We start from the raw sequence: 17,859 nt of genomic DNA, 5'->3' as shown, positions 1-17,859 counted from the left end.
AGAACCAATCAGATCGAAGAGGAGGTGGGTCCAAGCAATAGAGGAGGTGGGACCAAAACATCTGATTGGTTGGTCTCAGCTCATTTTGTTGCCTGGATCCACCTCTTCTATAATCTGATTGGCTACCTCTCTGGACCACTCATTTTTTTTGTCCTGCCCTAAGAACATTTTTATGTTATTTTATGTTATGTCTTACTATGAACCCGTGTTAGTGGCTAACGGGGGCTGTTCCTGAATGGTCTGTTTCTCTTTCATGTCCTGTTCAGAGCCCTTCTGTTCACTGTCGGTCACATGTGACCGAGCATCCAATTGGGGATCAGAGAGGCGTGTTCTTTTGGTTGGTTGCGGTCTTGATTGTTCTTAAATGCGTCGGGCTTTGAAGTGTCGCATGGAAACAGATGTGACGCCGCCACGTGATGCTGTGTTTTGGCAGGAGCAGGTTGACGGACCGATCTGCACGGCCCCGAACCGCATCTGGACTCGGCGGGTCTATCCTGACAGTTCCCCCTCTGCTGACACCTGCGACTTTCATACTCAGCCACGGCCACTCTGTACCCACCCCCCCCCCCCCCATTCGTGATTTATTTATTTCCTGACCTCCGATTGACCTTTTAGCACCTTGATGATGGGGGGGGCCCCCATGCCTTGCCTGCCCGTCCGTCAGCTGCGGGACGTTTGCTTCTCTGGTGCTGCTTCAGTCCTCTGTGCATATCGGACCCCCGCCATGATCCGATTAACGCTGAGGAGAGGCCGGGCTGAGTCCCCACATCGATCCACTGGACGTGCTCCCCAGTTACCCACCCTTCTCGTGCCGGCGTCGCCATGGCTACCTCACGGCCGCTCCTCGCGTTTTCACGGTGCATCCTGATGTTGTTTCACAGTGCATCTTTCGCCCCGTGTGAGCGTGTCAGACACCGGGGGCGCTTACATGAGCATCTTATGCAAACATCTGCTGGGGGTTATGAAACGCAGTAGCGGGGAGGGCGGGGTGTCACCACATTGACAGTGCTTCACATGTAAAGACGTTGCTGGTGATGTGTGGGCCGGTACAATGCGGTACGGCACCCCAGGGATGAAGGGGGGGGGGGGCTTGGATGACCTCCCTCAGAGCGCTGGCACCGTGTGGCGAACAAACCTCCAGCCAATCGATCCAGAATGTTCTCCCCTCTGCGTGTCCTCCCAACTAAAGCAGCGCAAGTAACCCTCGGAATGAAGGAAATTTTTATCTCCAAAAAAAAATTTAATTTTTCTGATATTTTCACGATATTGAGAATGTAGCCTTCAGTTGTAAATCATTATCCTCCTTGTTCACACCCAGACAACACTTTGGATGCGTATCCAGTCCTTATAAAAACAGGACGGAATCTAGGGTTACAGTCAACAGCCTGATTTACTGTAAATTTCCCATGTTTTTTGGCTCCGGGACGCTCTCCTCTACGTTGGGTGTGAGCAGAGGGCTGAGCAAACAGCACCGAGGCAGAATACAGGAGAAAACGCATCTGAATTGATGGCTTGTCTTCGCAGTAGTGCTACACATCTGTGTGTCTTTGCTGCAGGTATAAGTATACACTCAGTGGTGCAGCCAATCGGTCTCGCCATACATGGGTCAGCTGGAACAGTCACATGATCTCATTGGCTAATATTTAGCATCAGTGTATATACAATGTCCCTGGACCTGTCTTGCTTTAATGCAATATAAGCAAACACATATTTGTGGGTTAACACAACTCTGTATAAGCCTTTAAACCAGGGTCTCGTTACAGTAAAGTGACACAGGAGAACAGAATAGTGCTGCTATAGGGACAACAATGATCATAATGATCATCGCTTTTATTATTGTTTTTGACAGTTACACAGGAACAAAATTACAGAGTAGGGTCTCCTTGCAAAAGACGTCATTAGTCATGTGGGTAAGTTTGTCGTAAAGTACAGGTACCCAACGTAACAGAAAGGCTGGCGCTGGCAGACTGATTTACTCTTGTCTGTATGTAGGTCTGCCAGGCGAGGGGGGTCATCGGTGAGCAGAGAATGAGCCTCTAAAGGCTTGCCCCCCCCCCCCCCCCAATGCTATCAGGGTATTCCTGGAAAGGCCGGGGTAGGGTGATGAGGGGGGGCGGCAGAGATGTCTGGGGGTATTTAAAGAGGACCGCTTGTTCCAGATGCAGAACGCTGCAGCCTTGTCCAGAATTCCCCCCCGCCCCCAAAATCCACATCCTTCTCTGGGTGATAGCTGGGCTACCACTGTCAAGCTTTAAGGGCAGGTAGCAAAAGGATCATCCATTTAAAGGCTGTTTATGGTTTTCAGTGTAATTCTGTCTGATTTCACCATAAAATCGAGAATAAAAAAGCTACGTTCGAATACATATATATGACCCCTGAGCTGCTCCAGAGACCAGAGATCAGATCCTAGAAGACATAGGGCATCAGCAACAGCGTTCTGGTTCAATCTCTGTGCATGTTTTTCACGATTTTTTGAGCGGTCCTGCTGTTTGGTTGGAGGCTCAAACTGGCACGGTCTTCTGGGTCAGGGCTGTTTGGGTTTTGAGGCTCGGATTATGTTTGACAGACTAAACAGGAGCACAGGAGCAGACATGGGAGCTGAGGACTTGCCGCGATAACGGGGGCCGCGGCCTTGGGCTGGCAACTGCCCGTCAGATGCATTCTGGGAAAACGCAGGGAGACGGGAGGAAAGAGGTACCAGGTAGGTGCGCAGGAAGGTCAGAGGTCATAGGATACGTTTGGATCCACTTGGTTTGTGCAAAAATATTTTTGCTTTTCCTTTTGGTGTTAAAGGTCACAATCGTCTTTGCGAGTTACTTTGGATGCATTTCGGTCTCAGCGGTGCATCCGCCTCTTTCCCCGAAACTCACAGTGATCAAAGGTGAATGATGGTGGACTAGATATCTGTAAAAGGCCAGGGTGTCTACGGGAATCCGCTCTCTCCCACCACACCCAGCCCACGTCGAGGTTTCGGTTCATGTTCCTGCAGTCCCAGAGTCCTGGAGTCTTCCGGAATGTCATGTGAGACATTAAATCTTGATCTTTTAATGGGTTCAGGAATGTGCAAGTGAAAGCTATATAGTTTGGCTTAAATGACTTTGGTCCAGAGGTGAATGTATTTAAGCAGACATGTAATGTGATTTGAATCAAGCTTTTATTAAAGAGTGCTTTGTCACACTTGATAACATAATGGTCACTTTTATGGGCCTGGATGTTTCAGCTTGAACCAATCAGGCACCTTGACTGTCCGCTGGAGCTTCGAACTTGCAACCCTGATCCCCCGCTGATGCTTTGTTCCAGTCGGTAACTTTTGAGCATGTTTGTTACCCAGAAAGGCTCCCAGAATGTTTACAGCAATGCCGGAGAATGGTGACTCAGGGATCCCACCTGGGATCAGGTATAATCCAGTGCAGGTCATGACACGGATGATCGAGTAGGATCGTCTGAGCACCAAAACCATTTAGACCCCCGAGCCTCTGATGGTTCAGGGTTTGCCGGGGTCAGATGCGGATTCCCCGCGCCTCATTCCAGTCTTGGAGCTTTATGCCTGCCAGAGGGATCCATGTATGTCGGAACACAAATAAAGCAGGAGGAACGGCTGCGGAGTAGCGCCAAACCCAAACATCTTCCCATTTCCCACACTCCTGTGGATGGACACGAATGTTTTCTCAGAGTTCCTGGAAACAGAGCCCTGATAAGGGCGAAGCTCAGGTTTAGTATTTCGCTGCAGGCCAGAAGTGAAAAATAAAAACATTGGCGGTAAATACCAGACATCAGCATGTCACGAGCCCTGTCAGCTTCTGCTCTAGAAACATGTTTGTCATGTTCTTATGAAGGACACTATAAGATTCTGTCTTTTTGTGTACGAAAAGAGCGTCACCATACCTCTGGAATTACTCCAGCATTCTCTCTTCTGGACCAGCGTGTTCTATACTGAGCTCACAACTTTCATGCCGCAAATCAATGTCTTAACTATTCATCCGCTAGATCTCGTGTCTACGATCGGTCGAGAATATATATATTTTTGTTGAGTTCAGTGATGTCGAACTAGCAGTGCTTTGCGTTTGTTAGCGAAGGCTGCCACCTGGTGGTGAATGCACGCACGTCCTGAAACAACAGCGAAACGCAACAATTTCAGGTTAATTACATTCCACTATAACGTAACGTCTATCACCGACCCCCAAGTAAGCCATACGGTTACATTTAGTGTATTTACTATTAGTTTTCATGATGTTAATGTAATAGCCTTGTTATGATAACGATAAATATCCTAATTTGTAAAAATAGTCTCTTATTAGGTGTAATTACGATACATAAAATAGATCCGTGTGATGGGGTGCACTGTCACTATGCAGACACTAGATGGCTCATTCTTGTTATTAATATGCTTTTTGGACATGTGGCGCAATATAGTAGCGGGGCTAGAGATCATCTTTGCTTTACACGATAGTGCCATTTTTAAATGAACAAAGTCAGTACTGAACTAGTGTTCCCTGGCCTTCGTGACGGTAATCCTCCCATTTTAACAGCACCTTTTACAACCCTCTGTCCTCCAGTGAGTTTACTCAAATAATATCTTGTTCAATGTGTTTCGCAAGGGGTTTTTTGCCCATTCATTCAGAAGAGCATTTGTGAGGTCAGGCATTGATGTTGGACGTGAAGTCCTGGCTCACAGTCTCCATTCTAGTTCTTCCCAAAGGTGTTTGAAGGGGATGAGGTCAGGGTTCTGTGCGGGCCAGTCAAGTTCATCCAGATAAAACTCACACAACCATGTCTTTATGGACCTGGCTTTGTGCACTGGGGTGCAGTCATGCCGGAACAGGAAAGGGGCCAAACTGTTCCCACCATGTTGGGAGCATGAAGATTTCCCTTCACTGGAACATAGGAGCCTAGCCTAGCCCTGAACAACAACCACAACCAACTTCACACACTATGCACCTCAGCACTCAGCGACATGGTCTGTTGTTCCGAAACACTTCCACTTTGCAATAATACCACTTACAGTTGACCATGGAATATCTAACAAACAAGAAATTTCACAAACTGACTTATTGCAAAGATGGCATCCTATGACAGAACCACGCCTGAATTCACTGAGCTCTTCAGAATGACCCATTCTTTCACAAGTGTTTGTAAACCTGACTGCATAGCTGGGTGCTTGATTTTATACACCTGTGGCAAAGGGTCTGAATGAAACACCTGAACTCAGTGTTTAAGAGGTGTGTCCCCATACTTTTATCCATATTGTGTATTTATTGTTTGCTTTGCCGTTAATTTCAGTCCATAGAGTTTTAAAAGTCGCAGTTGGTTTCGTGTAGTTATCTCCAAGGTGAGGGTTCACACTGTGTAGTGTCGGTTCGGGATCAGCTCGTAAAGGAGAAGATGGAGAAGAGTTATTGCCCTACACCTAACCTCTGGCAGTACTAAAGTAACTATTTGAGAGTAACACCACTCTGCATTTTAGTCTGTAATGTCGCAAAATGTGTATATCGGTAAGGTCGGGGGTTTCAGATCCTACCGGTTGGCCGTCATTTCGCTCTGATTTCTCATCATGTCGCATGTTACCATCAGATAACGCGACCTAGCCAACTATTTCACTGCTATCCTTCATCAAACAGATATCCGTCTGACAAAATCGAGAGTCTGACGCCGCAGAAAAGTGGGTCGCGGATTCCGGCAGGGGGCGCTGTTCGCCGCTTTACAGAGTACGAAAAATACCCTGGGCACAGCGAAGCGAAGCTTGGAGGGCGCGTGTGTGTGCGCGATTAAGAAAAAGCGCAGCTGAAAAGCGCGAGCATTTTAATACATAGAGTTATATTTACGTATCAATATTTGTATACAGAAATACTGATATTTGCATTTATATGTATATTTATATGGAGGGCTGTTAATGGGTCACTGGGATGGCAGAATTTATACATATAAACGTTTTCAGGAGCCTACCACAGTGAGGTCTTGTGCCAGCTCTCACTGACTGCCCACTCTGCTGAAATTTGGATACGGTGTTGGCTCTCACTTTCATGAAGCCCGTCTTTGGGCCTGTCCATCACATCCCCATGGGATACATTATGACAACCTCTCACTCAGAGGGTTGCTGGTGGAGTTCTTGTGTGTAAAGTGTCAATAATTGTTTTGAGGTTAAACGAATCGGGATCACAGCACAGACAAACAGCTCATGACGTGTAATGAGAGCAGACAGATGAGTGCGGTCCACCAGCTTTGAGTCATGTTTGGCTCTGACACGCGTTTTAAATGACTGAACATGGGCTGACTTCGGAGTGTCTTTCTAGGGGTCTCCAGTGGAGGTGGCAGGCCGGTGTGATTCTCTGATCCTCGCACGGTGCGTCCGCAGCCTGCTGCCAGCCGAGCCTCTCCAGCAGCGCCGGCCACCGGGCCTTTCCCTTACCATGCAGCCCGGGCCTGGCTCTGCAGTCCCACAATCGCAACCCGGACCATTTGATCTAAAAGATATTCCCTGGTTGCCATGGATACGTTTATCCCAGAATGCTTACAGAACTCACAGTGAGTGGTTAAGGACCTGCACTTGTCAGCTAGTCCCCCTCCCCCCCTCCATTCACTTATTCTGACAAAAACTCCATTAAACACCAAGTATATATGATTAAAAATAAATGTGACTTGCTTGGGATGAAAACAGAGGAACTTGCATGACTGAATTATATAAGTGGATAAATGAAATTAGTGTGACGGGCGACCCGTCACTGCGCTGTGAACAGATGTGCTACTAATCTGCCAGGGTGGGCTGAAATGCAGAGCAGGGTATCGTGAGGTGATTTTATTTTTCTTGCTTTATTGTATGGACACATAATTCTGGTGACAGCTCTGTCATTTGTGGAGAAATTGGGTCTCATCACTAGTGGGTGATCAGCCCCCTCAGCCCCAGCCAGTGACGCAGGCTGCCTGTTAAAAGCTCATCTCACAGTTAAAGGCCGCGAATCCGCCGAAGGCTCTGGTGACTCTGCCTGTTTTGAGTATTAACTTCCACACTAACCAGCTTTTGCTGGGAGACGGAGGCGTTTCGGTTTGTACAGAGCAGGGGCTGGTGTGCCGGAGGATCAGAGGGGTCACTGCCGGCGGGGGGGGGGGGGCTTCACCACCATCAGCCTGCCCGCGGGCGGCTGGATCCGCGGTCAGAGACCCTCCCCCCGGCACATCAGCAGAGTCAATGTGACCGTTACAATTTCTGGGGCCCAAACCTCAAAGCATAATCATGACAAATCATCACCAGGACTGAAGGGGTTAACACTGGCAGGGTGAGTTTGGGTGATTTACTGCACAGTGCTTTTCGGCACCATCCCAGCAACTCACCCCCTCCACCTCCCCTGGCTCTGAACCAGGTGTTACACACAGACCAGTGACGTCCTGCCACTCCAAAGGAGCTTGGATAGGTGCCATCAAACCCACAGTGCCGCTGTGGGCTCAGGGCGGCCTTTTTCTGTGCATCAGCTTCCTGCGTTATGTTCGCTTTCTGCGTGCATGCGTCCTGCGCATCTGCTTTCTGCACGCTCGCTTTTCCGCTTGTCTGCTTGTGCATATTCTTTCCGCATGTCTGCTTCTTGTGCATATGATTTCTGCATGTCTGCTTCTTGTGCATATGATTTCTGCATGTCTGCTTTTTGCATGCAGATTTCCCAGCACCTGATACTGCACCTGCAGCCTGACTGTGACCATGGAGGAACCAGCTGGCCCAGTCCAGGCCCAGCAAGAGAGAATGTTTGCTCTGTAAAGAAAAGAGTGCAGCTGCGCTCTAAGGCATCATCTAAGGTAATTTAGGGAAATCAAAGAAAGGAACCAGGCCCTGACACCAGAGATTAAGCTCACGCATCAAATGCGGCCACAGCATCGCAGGGAAGGGTGGTGGAGGGGGGCAGCCCTGAGCGGTACCTGGGGGGAGCGGGGTTTGGTTTCTACTCCACTAAGCACCATATTACTGAGCCGATGTGCTCAGGGGGACAGCTGACCTTGACGGAGGGGAGAGGAAATGAGCGGGACTGAGAGACATTGTGGTGTTATGTCACTGTGGGCACGTTTACGGGGGGGGGTCATTGCAACGCCATCCTTCCCCTTCAGCCCTGGAGAGGACCCCCCCCCCCCCCCCAGTGTTTTGTGATGGCGACACCTTTGGCGGCTGTGGCCTTATAAGGGACAGATCTGTCCCCGTACCCCCCCTCCGCTCAACTCTTTTCCCAGAATTCCTCACTCTGGCTGCGTCCTCGTTGAGATGAGGCCCTGCCACAGTGACAGTCCCCATTTGCCCTGGCTTCCCATACAGTCTCAGGATTCCTTCTTTTGATTTGTAGGTCATATGTCAAAAATAGAAGGGAGCGTGTGATAGACCCCGCAGGCCCGGCACAATTCCGGAAGCTTCTCCCAGTGTTTTAAAGAAACACAACCTTGTGGACAAACTGGTTCTATTACGTTTGTCCTGGGGTGTACTGGTAATAGTTATAGTCAAGTTTATCTCATAGAGCTAACCTTAGTGTTTTACGTCTGCATAAAAAAGGGCGTCATTCCCCCAAAGCTCAGAACTGTTATTTCTCACATAACATCCATTAATCTCAGGGAGAGACAGAGAGACTATGAGAGCCAGTTGGGGGGGGGGGGGGGGGGGGCTGTGGGACAGTGAGACTGAGGTTTGTTTTTGACCCATGAGCCAACAACGCTGTCATTTATCACTCAGTCGGATGAGGTAACTCAGCGAGGGGGGGTGGTGATTGTGATGGATGTGGGTCGATCTCACGAGGCTGGAATATTTAATAAGGATGTTTTTATTATTCAAGCTCTCCACCCCCCCCCAAAGACACAAGCGCATGCACACCACAGCTGGTTGCACGCGAGACGCAAGCTGATTAGCATCAGCAGACACGGCCTGAAGGTCACCTTGGCGGCATGCTGGGGTTCCCCCGGAAACTGTGCTGTGAGATAAGCTGCTGGGCGGATTCAGGACACGCCAGACGGACGCTTAGCATGCCGCTACGCAGACCAGCATAAACACACCCCATGTTAGTATGCCAGTCACTGTGTCTTTGTGAGGCTGCTGATTATCTTACTATCAAAAGGAACATACTGGTGTGCCTCGCAGGGTGAGTCCCAGCCGTTTTTCCCTGCGATGCTCTGGCGTCCCTCGCAGGGCGAGTCCCAGCCGTGCTCCCTGCGATGCTCTGGCGTCCCTCGCAGGGCGAGTCCCAGCCGTTTTCCCTGCGACGCTCTTGCGTCCCTCGCAGGGTGAGTCCCAGCCGTGTTCCCTGCGACGCTCTGGCGTCCCTTGCAGGGTGAGTCCCAGCCGTTTTCCCTGCGACGCTCTGGCATCCCTCGCAGGGTGAGTCTCAGCCGTTTTCCCTGCGACGCTCTGGCGTCCCTCGCAGGGTGAGTCCCAGCCGTTTTCCCTGCGACGCTCTTGCGTCCCTCGCAGGGTGAGTCCCAGCCGTGTTCCCTGCGACGCTCTGGCGTCCCTCGCAGGGTGAGTCCCAGCCGTTTTCCCTGCGACACTCTGGCGTCCCTCGCAGGGTGAGTCCCAGCCGTTTTCCCTGCGACGCTCTTGCGTCCCTCGCAGGATGAGTCACAGCCGTGTTCCCTGCGACGCTCTGGCGTCCCTCGCAGGGCGAGTCCCAGCCGTGTTCCCTGCGACGCTCTTGCGTCCCTCGCAGGGGGACTTACTGTCTGTACATAAGCGAAAATGTATTAGATCTGTGGAAAACCTCAATACTACTGCCCAAAAAGGACTAGTCAATCCAGTAGGCGGGTAAACACCCATCGAGTTAGCTAGCAGTACTTGGTCAAGCCTCTAACCAACATGTCAAAAAGGGTGTCAAACGACGATAGGGAACTTTCCAAAGCCAGTCTCTGCAAGGATCCAGCCTTGGGGAAGCACCGGGGACCGTGGGATTTACAAACCCTTTCATTAAAAGACTGAAAAACATCTGTTTGCAAGCCAACTGTAAAATAATGAGTCACTATTCAAGAAGCTTAAGCGGAAAGAAATTCCATTGTGTGAAGTGATTTGCTCTGTGAGATGCGTTTTTCCTGCATTCACACTTACTGTATAAACTTACTATATAATCCGGATCTTTCTATACAATCACCCTTACTTCTCAAAACCCACTAAAGTTTGATTACCAATGTGGGGCATACCTGCGGCGTTATGAAACGTATTATTAATAATATGTCCTGTTCCAGTCAAGCTGAAACACGGTTATTTGCATTTTATTAAAAGTCCATTTTAAGTAGAATTATGTGCTTATATTAATTTGCACAAACCTTAACAATGGCGGTATAATCAGTTTGATGTCTTCTTTCAGATTCAACTGGGTTATGCAATAAAATTCCTGACGTGTTTCTCGTATCTCCGCCATCAGAGTAAGGAATCGTTTCCGCCTTTCACTTTCCGTTTTACTCCGGCCCCTCTCACTTCATTGCTCTTTATCTCCAAGGCCCGGCAGGCGCCCTCATGTTCATTTCTCATCCGTCTTATCTCAGATTGCCTCCCGTTCTTGCTACTGTTGTTCGTCTTGGTGCCCTTTCTCCCTGGAGAGATCGCTCTGCTGGGAGGTCGGTCTGCGGCGCACCGTGACCGATGCATAGCGACGTGATTTACGGGTCCGGTTATGGGTGCGAATGCTCGAGGTTCATGCGAGGTAAGTCTGAGCCATTAGTGGAGATTAAGTAAAGCTGGTGGGGGCAAGGTGCAAGTATGTGACCGAGAATGACATTGTTAACATAATACCGTGTTTTTTCTAAAACAATGTAATTTAACGAAATATGTAGTTATCAGTGTCAAAATAAACTTTTTAATCCGGAGTGACCAACTCACCTTTCTGTTTTAAATGCGTTTTCATTTTTCTTTAAAGTTGCAGTGCACATGCTATATCAGGTTCAGGTTTAACATTAAGTTAAAATAAAGTTTATCATAAATCTACACGCGTCGTAACACGCGCGGCAGCCAGGCGGTGTTCGCTCCCCGCGCGTGCCGGCAGGTTGCCCGAGGGCGTGGTTGTGTTGAGGTCCCGCCCACTGGGCTGGGATTCGCTTTGACTGACAGCTCAGTCGCCAATGCACGTACGGACCGCCGTCCCTTTTTAAGATCGGCGTGCAACGAAGCGCCCAGACCTTACAGTATAACCGAGGACTCACACAGATAGTCGGTTGTGCCGGAGGGAGGTGATTCCGGTCTGTGTCCTCCCACAGCACGGGGAAAGGGGCGATCTCGTTTGTGACATTGGCTGAAGGGGACCCGGGAACGGAGCTGGGTCGCCAAGGGGTTAGTGACAGGGATCGCAGTGCATGCTCTTTTAAAACTCAAGCAGTTGGACCCGCGGACACCAGTCGTATACCCCTGTCTGGATGATCGCTCCCTTTTCCTAAGTGAGTGTCGTCTTTCTTCACAACTTAACGGGTTTTGCTGAACGGAGACACTGACTCATGTAAGTTTACGTCTCTGCAAACTCCGATCCGCAATCTTTACTCTGTAAAATTACCGATGCGATAGCGCGGATGTGCGCTGCTGTTCAGGAGCGCGCACAAATGTGTTTGGAGACACTGAAAGGAGTTAATTGTCTTTTTTATATTGTGGTTGGTTTGAATTTCTATATTACACGAATTTATTTCACGCCGAACTGGTTCGGTAAGACGCTCGAGTGTCATTATGCGATGCTTATAAACACTTCATGATTTTTATGTTTAATACGCTTGTGGCTGCGAAGTCTAAAACTAGTTGATTTACCTTATTACCCACACAAGCACACGGTTAAACGTGCTCTGTTGTATCTGTAAAGTACTATGGGATATTTATGGTTTTCAAATGCCGACAGTTATGGGATATTCGGGATGCTTAACTGGTTAATATATACTCTTGTTCCGTCTGCACAGGGACCAGCTGACAGCGCGAGGACGAGGCGCGCGGCGCTTCTAGCAGCGTGCGTACAGATGTGGATCAAATAAAGCGGCTGTACGAAGGGAAGAGAAAAGCAGCGAGAGGAGCAGGAGGGCTCGAACCGCGGAGGGGGGGGGGCATCGGCGAGGCCATGGCGTCCAGCCTGACGTGCGTGGGCGTGGTGTGGGCGCTGCTCTCCTTCCTGAGCGCGGCCGCCTGCTGCGTGGGCTTCTTCATGCCCTACTGGCTACTTGGCTCGCAGATGGACAAGCCAGTGTCGTTTGGCACGTTCCGCCGCTGCTCATACCCCGTGCGGGACGAGGAGCGGCAGGCCACGGTCATGCTGGAGCAGTGTGGGCGCTACGCCTCATTCCAGGCCATCCCCAGCCTGGAGTGGCGGATCTGCACCGTGGTGACAGGCGTGGGTTGTGGGCTTTTACTGCTGGTGGCGCTCACTGCCCTCATGGGCTGCTGCGTCTCCGAGCTCATCTCCCGCGCCGTCGGCCGCGCCGCCGGTGGCATCCAGTTCGTCAGTGGTAAGTTCCAGCAACCTCCCCCCACTTCCAGGCACCCCCTCCCCCGGACTGCACACCCCCCACACCGTCTCTGTAGCCCGTTTCCTCTGCTCCATAAAGGGATCTCTCTCTACGGACAAGTTGAGCATTCCAAAGCCCGGAATTCCATATGCAGAATCCCACATTCCTTCCCCCTAAACTGGCCCCGGAGGGGGGAGGGGGGGGAGAGCGAGCACGTCATCTGCCCTCTGCCCCTGGGTGGGGCTCAGTCCTTTAGGAGCTGGTCGTATTTTTGTCCCAGCTGGCTCGCTGTCCGCACAGGGCCCTTGGTGTTGTCCGAATGCCCCCGCAGCAGGGTCGCACAGACCGCCTGAAGGGCCGCTGGTGCTCCTGCCCCCCACCCACCCACAGACATACACAAGCTGCTGAAGGCTTTGCTACGACCCACTTGATTGGCTGACGCCGCAGATCTCTCATGCAGTAACCCGGTCCCATCCAGGGAAACTTTAGTGGCAGTGTTTTGGGGAATTTCTAGCAATAGCCTGCAGGAGGGTGGGGGCAGCTGCAGTGGTCTCTCAGGCTCAGGTGGCACAGGTGTCTGACAGGAGATGACCCCTCCATAACCTTGGGGGGGTGGGGGGGGGCTGGTCAGAGCTGGGGGGTGGCCATTCTGCTCTGCTTATATCGGAGTTTATACTCTGTATTGTATTTGTCTCCCTGGGTAAAACCGTAGTAAGCTGTAAGTCTTTAGACTGTCGTTCCACTGACTTGTGTAACGACGACCTCCCTGCCAAGTCTGTGTGGACTGGAGCCTTCGGAATCTTCCGGAATCTTCTGGCAAGTACATGGCCATGTGAGTTTGAGCATTCCTGAGCAGCAAGGGAGAGAGTGCTGGAAAGCAGATGGGAGGGGGGGGGCAGATTTTCCTCCTAGCAGTACTCCCATTTGCACACCCCAGCAGGGGAGGCTGCCGCGGAGCTGGGGTATTAGTGAGCTGGACAGTGGAGCAGTTCCCGGAGAGGGGTCAGAGGTCTGATCAGCCTGGGGGGTTTATAAGATGTTTCCCGGGGGCAGAGTTGGAGCGATAGAGGAGGAGGCTGTGAACTCCTAGATGTTTGAAGGTTGGGGGTGGGGGAGTGTCTGATCCCGATTGTCTGGACCCCATTGTCCCTTGTCCGCAGGGGGTGTCTGGAGAGGGAATGGGCTTCTGCTCCCCACAGCAATGAAAGCTGCTCCTAATTCTTCCCATTCACATCCTCGGTCTCTCTGCTCCACTGAGCCCTGACTCGGGGGAAGTCATTGTTCCTTAGCGAGTGAATGAAAACGGCCGATCTAAATCGTACTTTATATCGGCTCCGTGAGGTCGCCGTGGTGACGCCTCTGCTTTGGCGTCCAGAGGAAGTCAGTCCTGGCGGTGGAATTATGCTGGTGTCTTTGAGATTGTTGGTATGGAAAGGCGGGGAATGGTTTGTGGGTGGAGTTTGGTTTAAGGGAGGGGCACTGTTGTTGGCAGGGCATGTCTTGGGGGAGGGGCATGGTTTGGGGGTGGGGTTAGTAGTTTCTCCGTGTTTCTGCTTCTGATCAATCCTTTCAGGGTCAAAGGTCACCCGGCTCTGCTTCTTGCGGGAGGTAGTGCACGGCGCCCAACGGGATGGCCGGCCTCGTGTCGGCTCCCGCCGGAAGTGGACCTGGCTCAGAACCGGCCATCTGTCCCAGCTGCGAGATTCTCCGCTGCTTGCAGATCGCCTACGGGGCACACGAGGCACAAGGCAACGTGAGAGCAGCAGGGGAACTTTCTGGATGAAGTGCTGAGCCAGGAAATTTACCGTGACATGGAACGTTCTTTGGCAGCCGGACTTTGTCTCTCTGAACGGAGGTGACTCAGTGTGACTCGGGGTGGCAGAGTTTATCTAGATCAAACAGGAAGCAGAGGGGAGAAACCAAAAACAGGCTCAGACACTCAGGTTAGGCAGCTCGGGCTCTCAGTCTGCCCCCCCCTGACCAAATACAGCCTGGGGGCTGGTGGGGCTTTCTACTGGCTCCTCGTTCCACTTGGGGGTGCAGGGACTGGATTGGCACCTGTGTCAGCTGACTCATTTAAACAGTGTCAGTTCCTTGCACGGACTAGATGACTCCACGCGTGACTCAAACCTGAGTCACCCATCTGAACGGGCTGCAGCCCCCCAGCTCCCGTCTGGTATCTGGTATGGAGGCCTGATCTCGCGCCTTTAGTTCTGTTGTATTAACATTAATGTTAACGGGGTGCCCTGTCTGACCTGGTAATCATTAACAAAGAAAGCAAACAATTCTTGCCGTCAGGCCAACTTCTGCCTGAGGGAGTCGCCGTACGGCCGATGACCTCAGAAAAGATGGTTCGTCCAGTGACACTTTTCCCACCGACGGCTCTAAGGATCGCCACTCAAGATTTGGATGTAAACCCAGGGGAAGTACATGGGGGCGGGGCTACAGCATCACTGGCCCCAGCTGAAAGCTGATTGGTCCCCAGAGTGCCCTCAGTCCCGCCCCTCAGGTTGGCCCCTCTGTATGAATTACAGCCTTACAGTCTTATGCTTTCCATCTTTGTTTTCGTGTGTTTGCGAATGAATGAATGAATGTCTTTATTGTCATTGCACAAGGTGCATTGGCATTGTTCATGTATAAATGGATAAAGTCGCAAAACCTTTTCAAAAAGGATGCATTCATACCCACCTGAGATGCCGCATCCTGCGATTCCCGGGCCCCCGTCCCCTTCCTGTTCCGGACATTTCCACACTCTGTTTCTCGATCACACACTGGGAACTTGGGCCAGTCGTCACTACAGTGGCAGACAGGGAGGCTCCAGAGAGAATTGCAGGCAGTTTAACGTGCTCGCAGACTGGACGCTTTTACGCACTGATGTGTCCCTTCACGTCCCGCTGTTGGTGATTTATGTGGATCTGTATAAGCTGTAATTATGTGTAGGCCTGTTTTGGTGGGCTGGGGGGGGGGTGCTTCTTTCGATTTGGTTAAAGACGAACGGATGGATCCCTGTAGAATCCCCTCTTTCCTCTGTGTTACGCCGTTTACGTCGCGTCTGACTCTGCCGATGGACTCCCGCAGACTCTCTGGAAGCTAATCTGCAAACGGCATGCCTGCTTTGAAGACTCTACATTCCTGAGCTAAACGGGACACTTAGGGGCCTTTTGTGTTTTGTTGCTGGGGGGGGGCGGGGGGCAAACAGCGTTATGTTAGGAACAGCTGTGCTGAGTTAAAAATCTGTTTGGTCTGAGGCAGGACACGCGATCTGGCTTCTTAAAGACACTGGCAACTCTCACAAGGCCGCTCTCGGGGAGTGAGGCTTTGCCAACACCCCCCACCTAATTATAGATAAGAAGGGGCGTGTCCCTGGGCAGCTGGGACGTGCAGAGTTCTGGGTATGAAATGCATTCTGGGTATGAAATGCATTCTGGGTATGAAATGCATTCTGGGTATGAAATGCATTCTCCATGTTAGAAAGCAGTGAGGTGACACGGAGGTGGGGAGAGGGTGGGGGCATGAAAATGAAAAGCAAACTGTGTGACAGACCCTGGAACGGGGGAAGCAGAACTCCTCCAATACATCGCTGGGTTTTCCAGATCCTTCCTTGTCTGATTCCTCAGACCACCCAGCAAAGTAGGGCATAGACAGCTGGTGCTTGTGAGCTGGTAACTTCCATATTCTGCTATGTCGCCCAGAGTCACATTATCATGAGAGGTGGAATAGGGATCAGGTATGAAGCACGATTGGCTTAATGATACTTAAGTCGCCTTATTTCCCTTCATTCCGTTGATCATGTGACTGAGCTGATCATGTGGCTGAGCTGATCGTGTGGCTGAGCTGATCGTGTGGCTGAGCTGATCGTGTGGCTGAGCTGATCGTGTGGCTGAGTTGATCGTGTGCCTGAGTTGATCGTGTGCCTGAGTTGATCGTGTGCCTGAGCTGATTGTGTGACTGAGCTGATCATGTGCCTGAGCTGATCGTGTGACCGCACAGATGCCTGCCATTACACGTCTCTCCCACTGATCCCGACCTCCTGCTCAGTGACGGCGCCGCCCTTCAGGACAAAGTGGCTTTGTGTCGCTGATGAAGTAAGGCTTTGTATGGGGAGGGGGGTGGCTTCTGGCAGAGAGATGCATCTCCTCCGTCACATGAGGGATGCCTTGCTTGCATGGTGAAGGTATCTCCCCACGAATCTCCCTTTCTTCTTCCTCTGAGTCTCTCTGTTACTTCTCTCTTTTTCTCTGTCTGTTCTCCCTCTCTTTCTCCCTCCCCGGCCTGGGGCATGGCATGATAATGGCAGCTTGATAACGCCGGTCACCTTGTTGGAGTTGGAGTGTGCCACATCAGTTGATAAGTGTGGCAGTCATGCACGGCTCCTGAGGGACCGTCCCGTAATGTGACGATGCCTCCACAGGAGTTAAACGCGGGTCTGTCATTTGGATGTCTGTGATTGACTGGGCCCTCATTAGCTGTGGCCCCCAGCCCTGGCGGAGAACAGTTGGTGCCTGACTCTTATCTGGGCTTTGCTGAAGATTGATGTCACAGGAAAACACTGCCCTTCACTTTTCATCCCGTAATTTCGAGACAGTCCCACGTCGGACCCTTCCAGCCAAATAGCCACGTTTTCGGTTTCTCTTTCGAGTTGGAATGTTCCAGATGCTGGAAACTGAAAGATTTTAAGGTTTTAACTTACTAATGAGTTTAGTCAGCTTGTCATGGGTCAGTGTGGGTGTTTATAAGGCTACTATATAACTGGATGCTTATTTGTTCTTCTGGTTTCTGTCATATAAAGGCCGATGGGAGATGTCCAAAGGGGAGTCATGAGTGAGGAGTTAATAGATACGAAATGTAAGATTAATGATGTGTAAGTCCCCGGATGCTGGAGCCGGAGTGCCAGACCGCAGTTCTTGCTTGCTGTGCGCTTATTCTGTCAGTTTCCATGTCCTTCCCCAGTTCTGGGGCTTGTCAGTGAGGCAGCCTGGTGAACAGATAGTACCCCGGCAGTGGCCAACATTCGTGTTAGGAGCTTCATCACTGGGACCACCTTAAGTGGACGCGATTCCGGCACCTGACTGGCCATGTCGTGTTCCTGGGAGGAGGACCCATGAGATGTTTAGTCTGGGGTTTGGTGAGGGGTTTAGCATGAGGTTTAGCACGAGGTGTTTAGTGTGGGGATTAGCGTGAGATGTTTAGCGTAGGATTTAGAGTGAGGTATTTAGTGTGGGGATTAGTGTGGGGTTCAGCATGAGGAGTTTATTGAGGTGTTTAGGGTGAGGTACAGGGTGAGGTTTAGCGTGAGGTTTAGGGTGAGGTTTGGCATAAGGGGTTTAGTGAGGTGTTTAGAGTGAGGTTTAGTATGTATGGAGGTGGAAGATTTATGATCAGTATCTAATACTGCTACATGCAGAAGGAAAACCTTATATGGTAAAGATTTGGGGG

General features: G+C 50.9%; 2 protein-coding genes across 5 annotated transcripts; one reads left to right on the top strand and one right to left on the bottom strand.

The window, feature by feature from the left end:
• Nucleotides 1–8,775: 8,775 nt before the first annotated feature.
• LOC125729810 (uncharacterized) lies at nucleotides 8,776–10,991 on the bottom strand. Of its 2 annotated transcripts, none has more exons than XR_007390216.1 (2): nucleotides 10,829–10,991; nucleotides 8,776–9,678 (listed from the first exon to the last, which is right to left on the bottom strand). XR_007390216.1 is itself a non-coding variant. In XM_049005697.1 (2 exons), the coding sequence occupies exons 1-2, from the start codon at nucleotides 10,851–10,853 to the stop codon at nucleotides 9,034–9,036; spliced, it is 666 nt and encodes a 221-aa protein (XP_048861654.1). In that variant the 5' UTR covers nucleotides 10,854–10,991; the 3' UTR covers nucleotides 8,776–9,033. The 2 variants fall into 2 exon arrangements, 1 of the variants encoding a protein (XP_048861654.1); XM_049005697.1 differs by having other exon boundaries at nucleotides 8,776–9,674.
• On the top strand, nucleotides 10,412–17,853 carry LOC125729811 (LHFPL tetraspan subfamily member 6 protein-like). Of its 3 annotated transcripts, none has more exons than XM_049005700.1 (3): nucleotides 10,412–10,652; nucleotides 11,884–12,423; nucleotides 13,997–17,853. In XM_049005700.1, exons 2-3 carry the CDS (start codon nucleotides 12,039–12,041, stop codon nucleotides 14,212–14,214), a joined length of 603 nt encoding a protein of 200 aa, XP_048861657.1. In that variant the 5' UTR covers nucleotides 10,412–10,652; nucleotides 11,884–12,038; the 3' UTR covers nucleotides 14,215–17,853. The 3 variants fall into 3 exon arrangements, with proteins under 3 accessions (XP_048861657.1, XP_048861656.1, XP_048861655.1); XM_049005699.1 differs by lacking the exon at nucleotides 10,412–10,652 and adding an exon at nucleotides 11,136–11,379; XM_049005698.1 differs by lacking the exon at nucleotides 10,412–10,652 and adding an exon at nucleotides 11,136–11,438.
• Nucleotides 17,854–17,859: the final 6 nt, after the last annotated feature.

The sequence above is a fragment of the Brienomyrus brachyistius genome, unplaced genomic scaffold (assembly GCF_023856365.1).
Source record: "Brienomyrus brachyistius isolate T26 unplaced genomic scaffold, BBRACH_0.4 scaffold749, whole genome shotgun sequence".
NCBI classification, from domain to species: Eukaryota; Metazoa; Chordata; class Actinopteri; order Osteoglossiformes; family Mormyridae; genus Brienomyrus; species Brienomyrus brachyistius.
The sequence above is the reverse complement of the archived record's forward strand: the minus strand, read 5'-3'. Positions and strand labels throughout refer to the sequence as shown.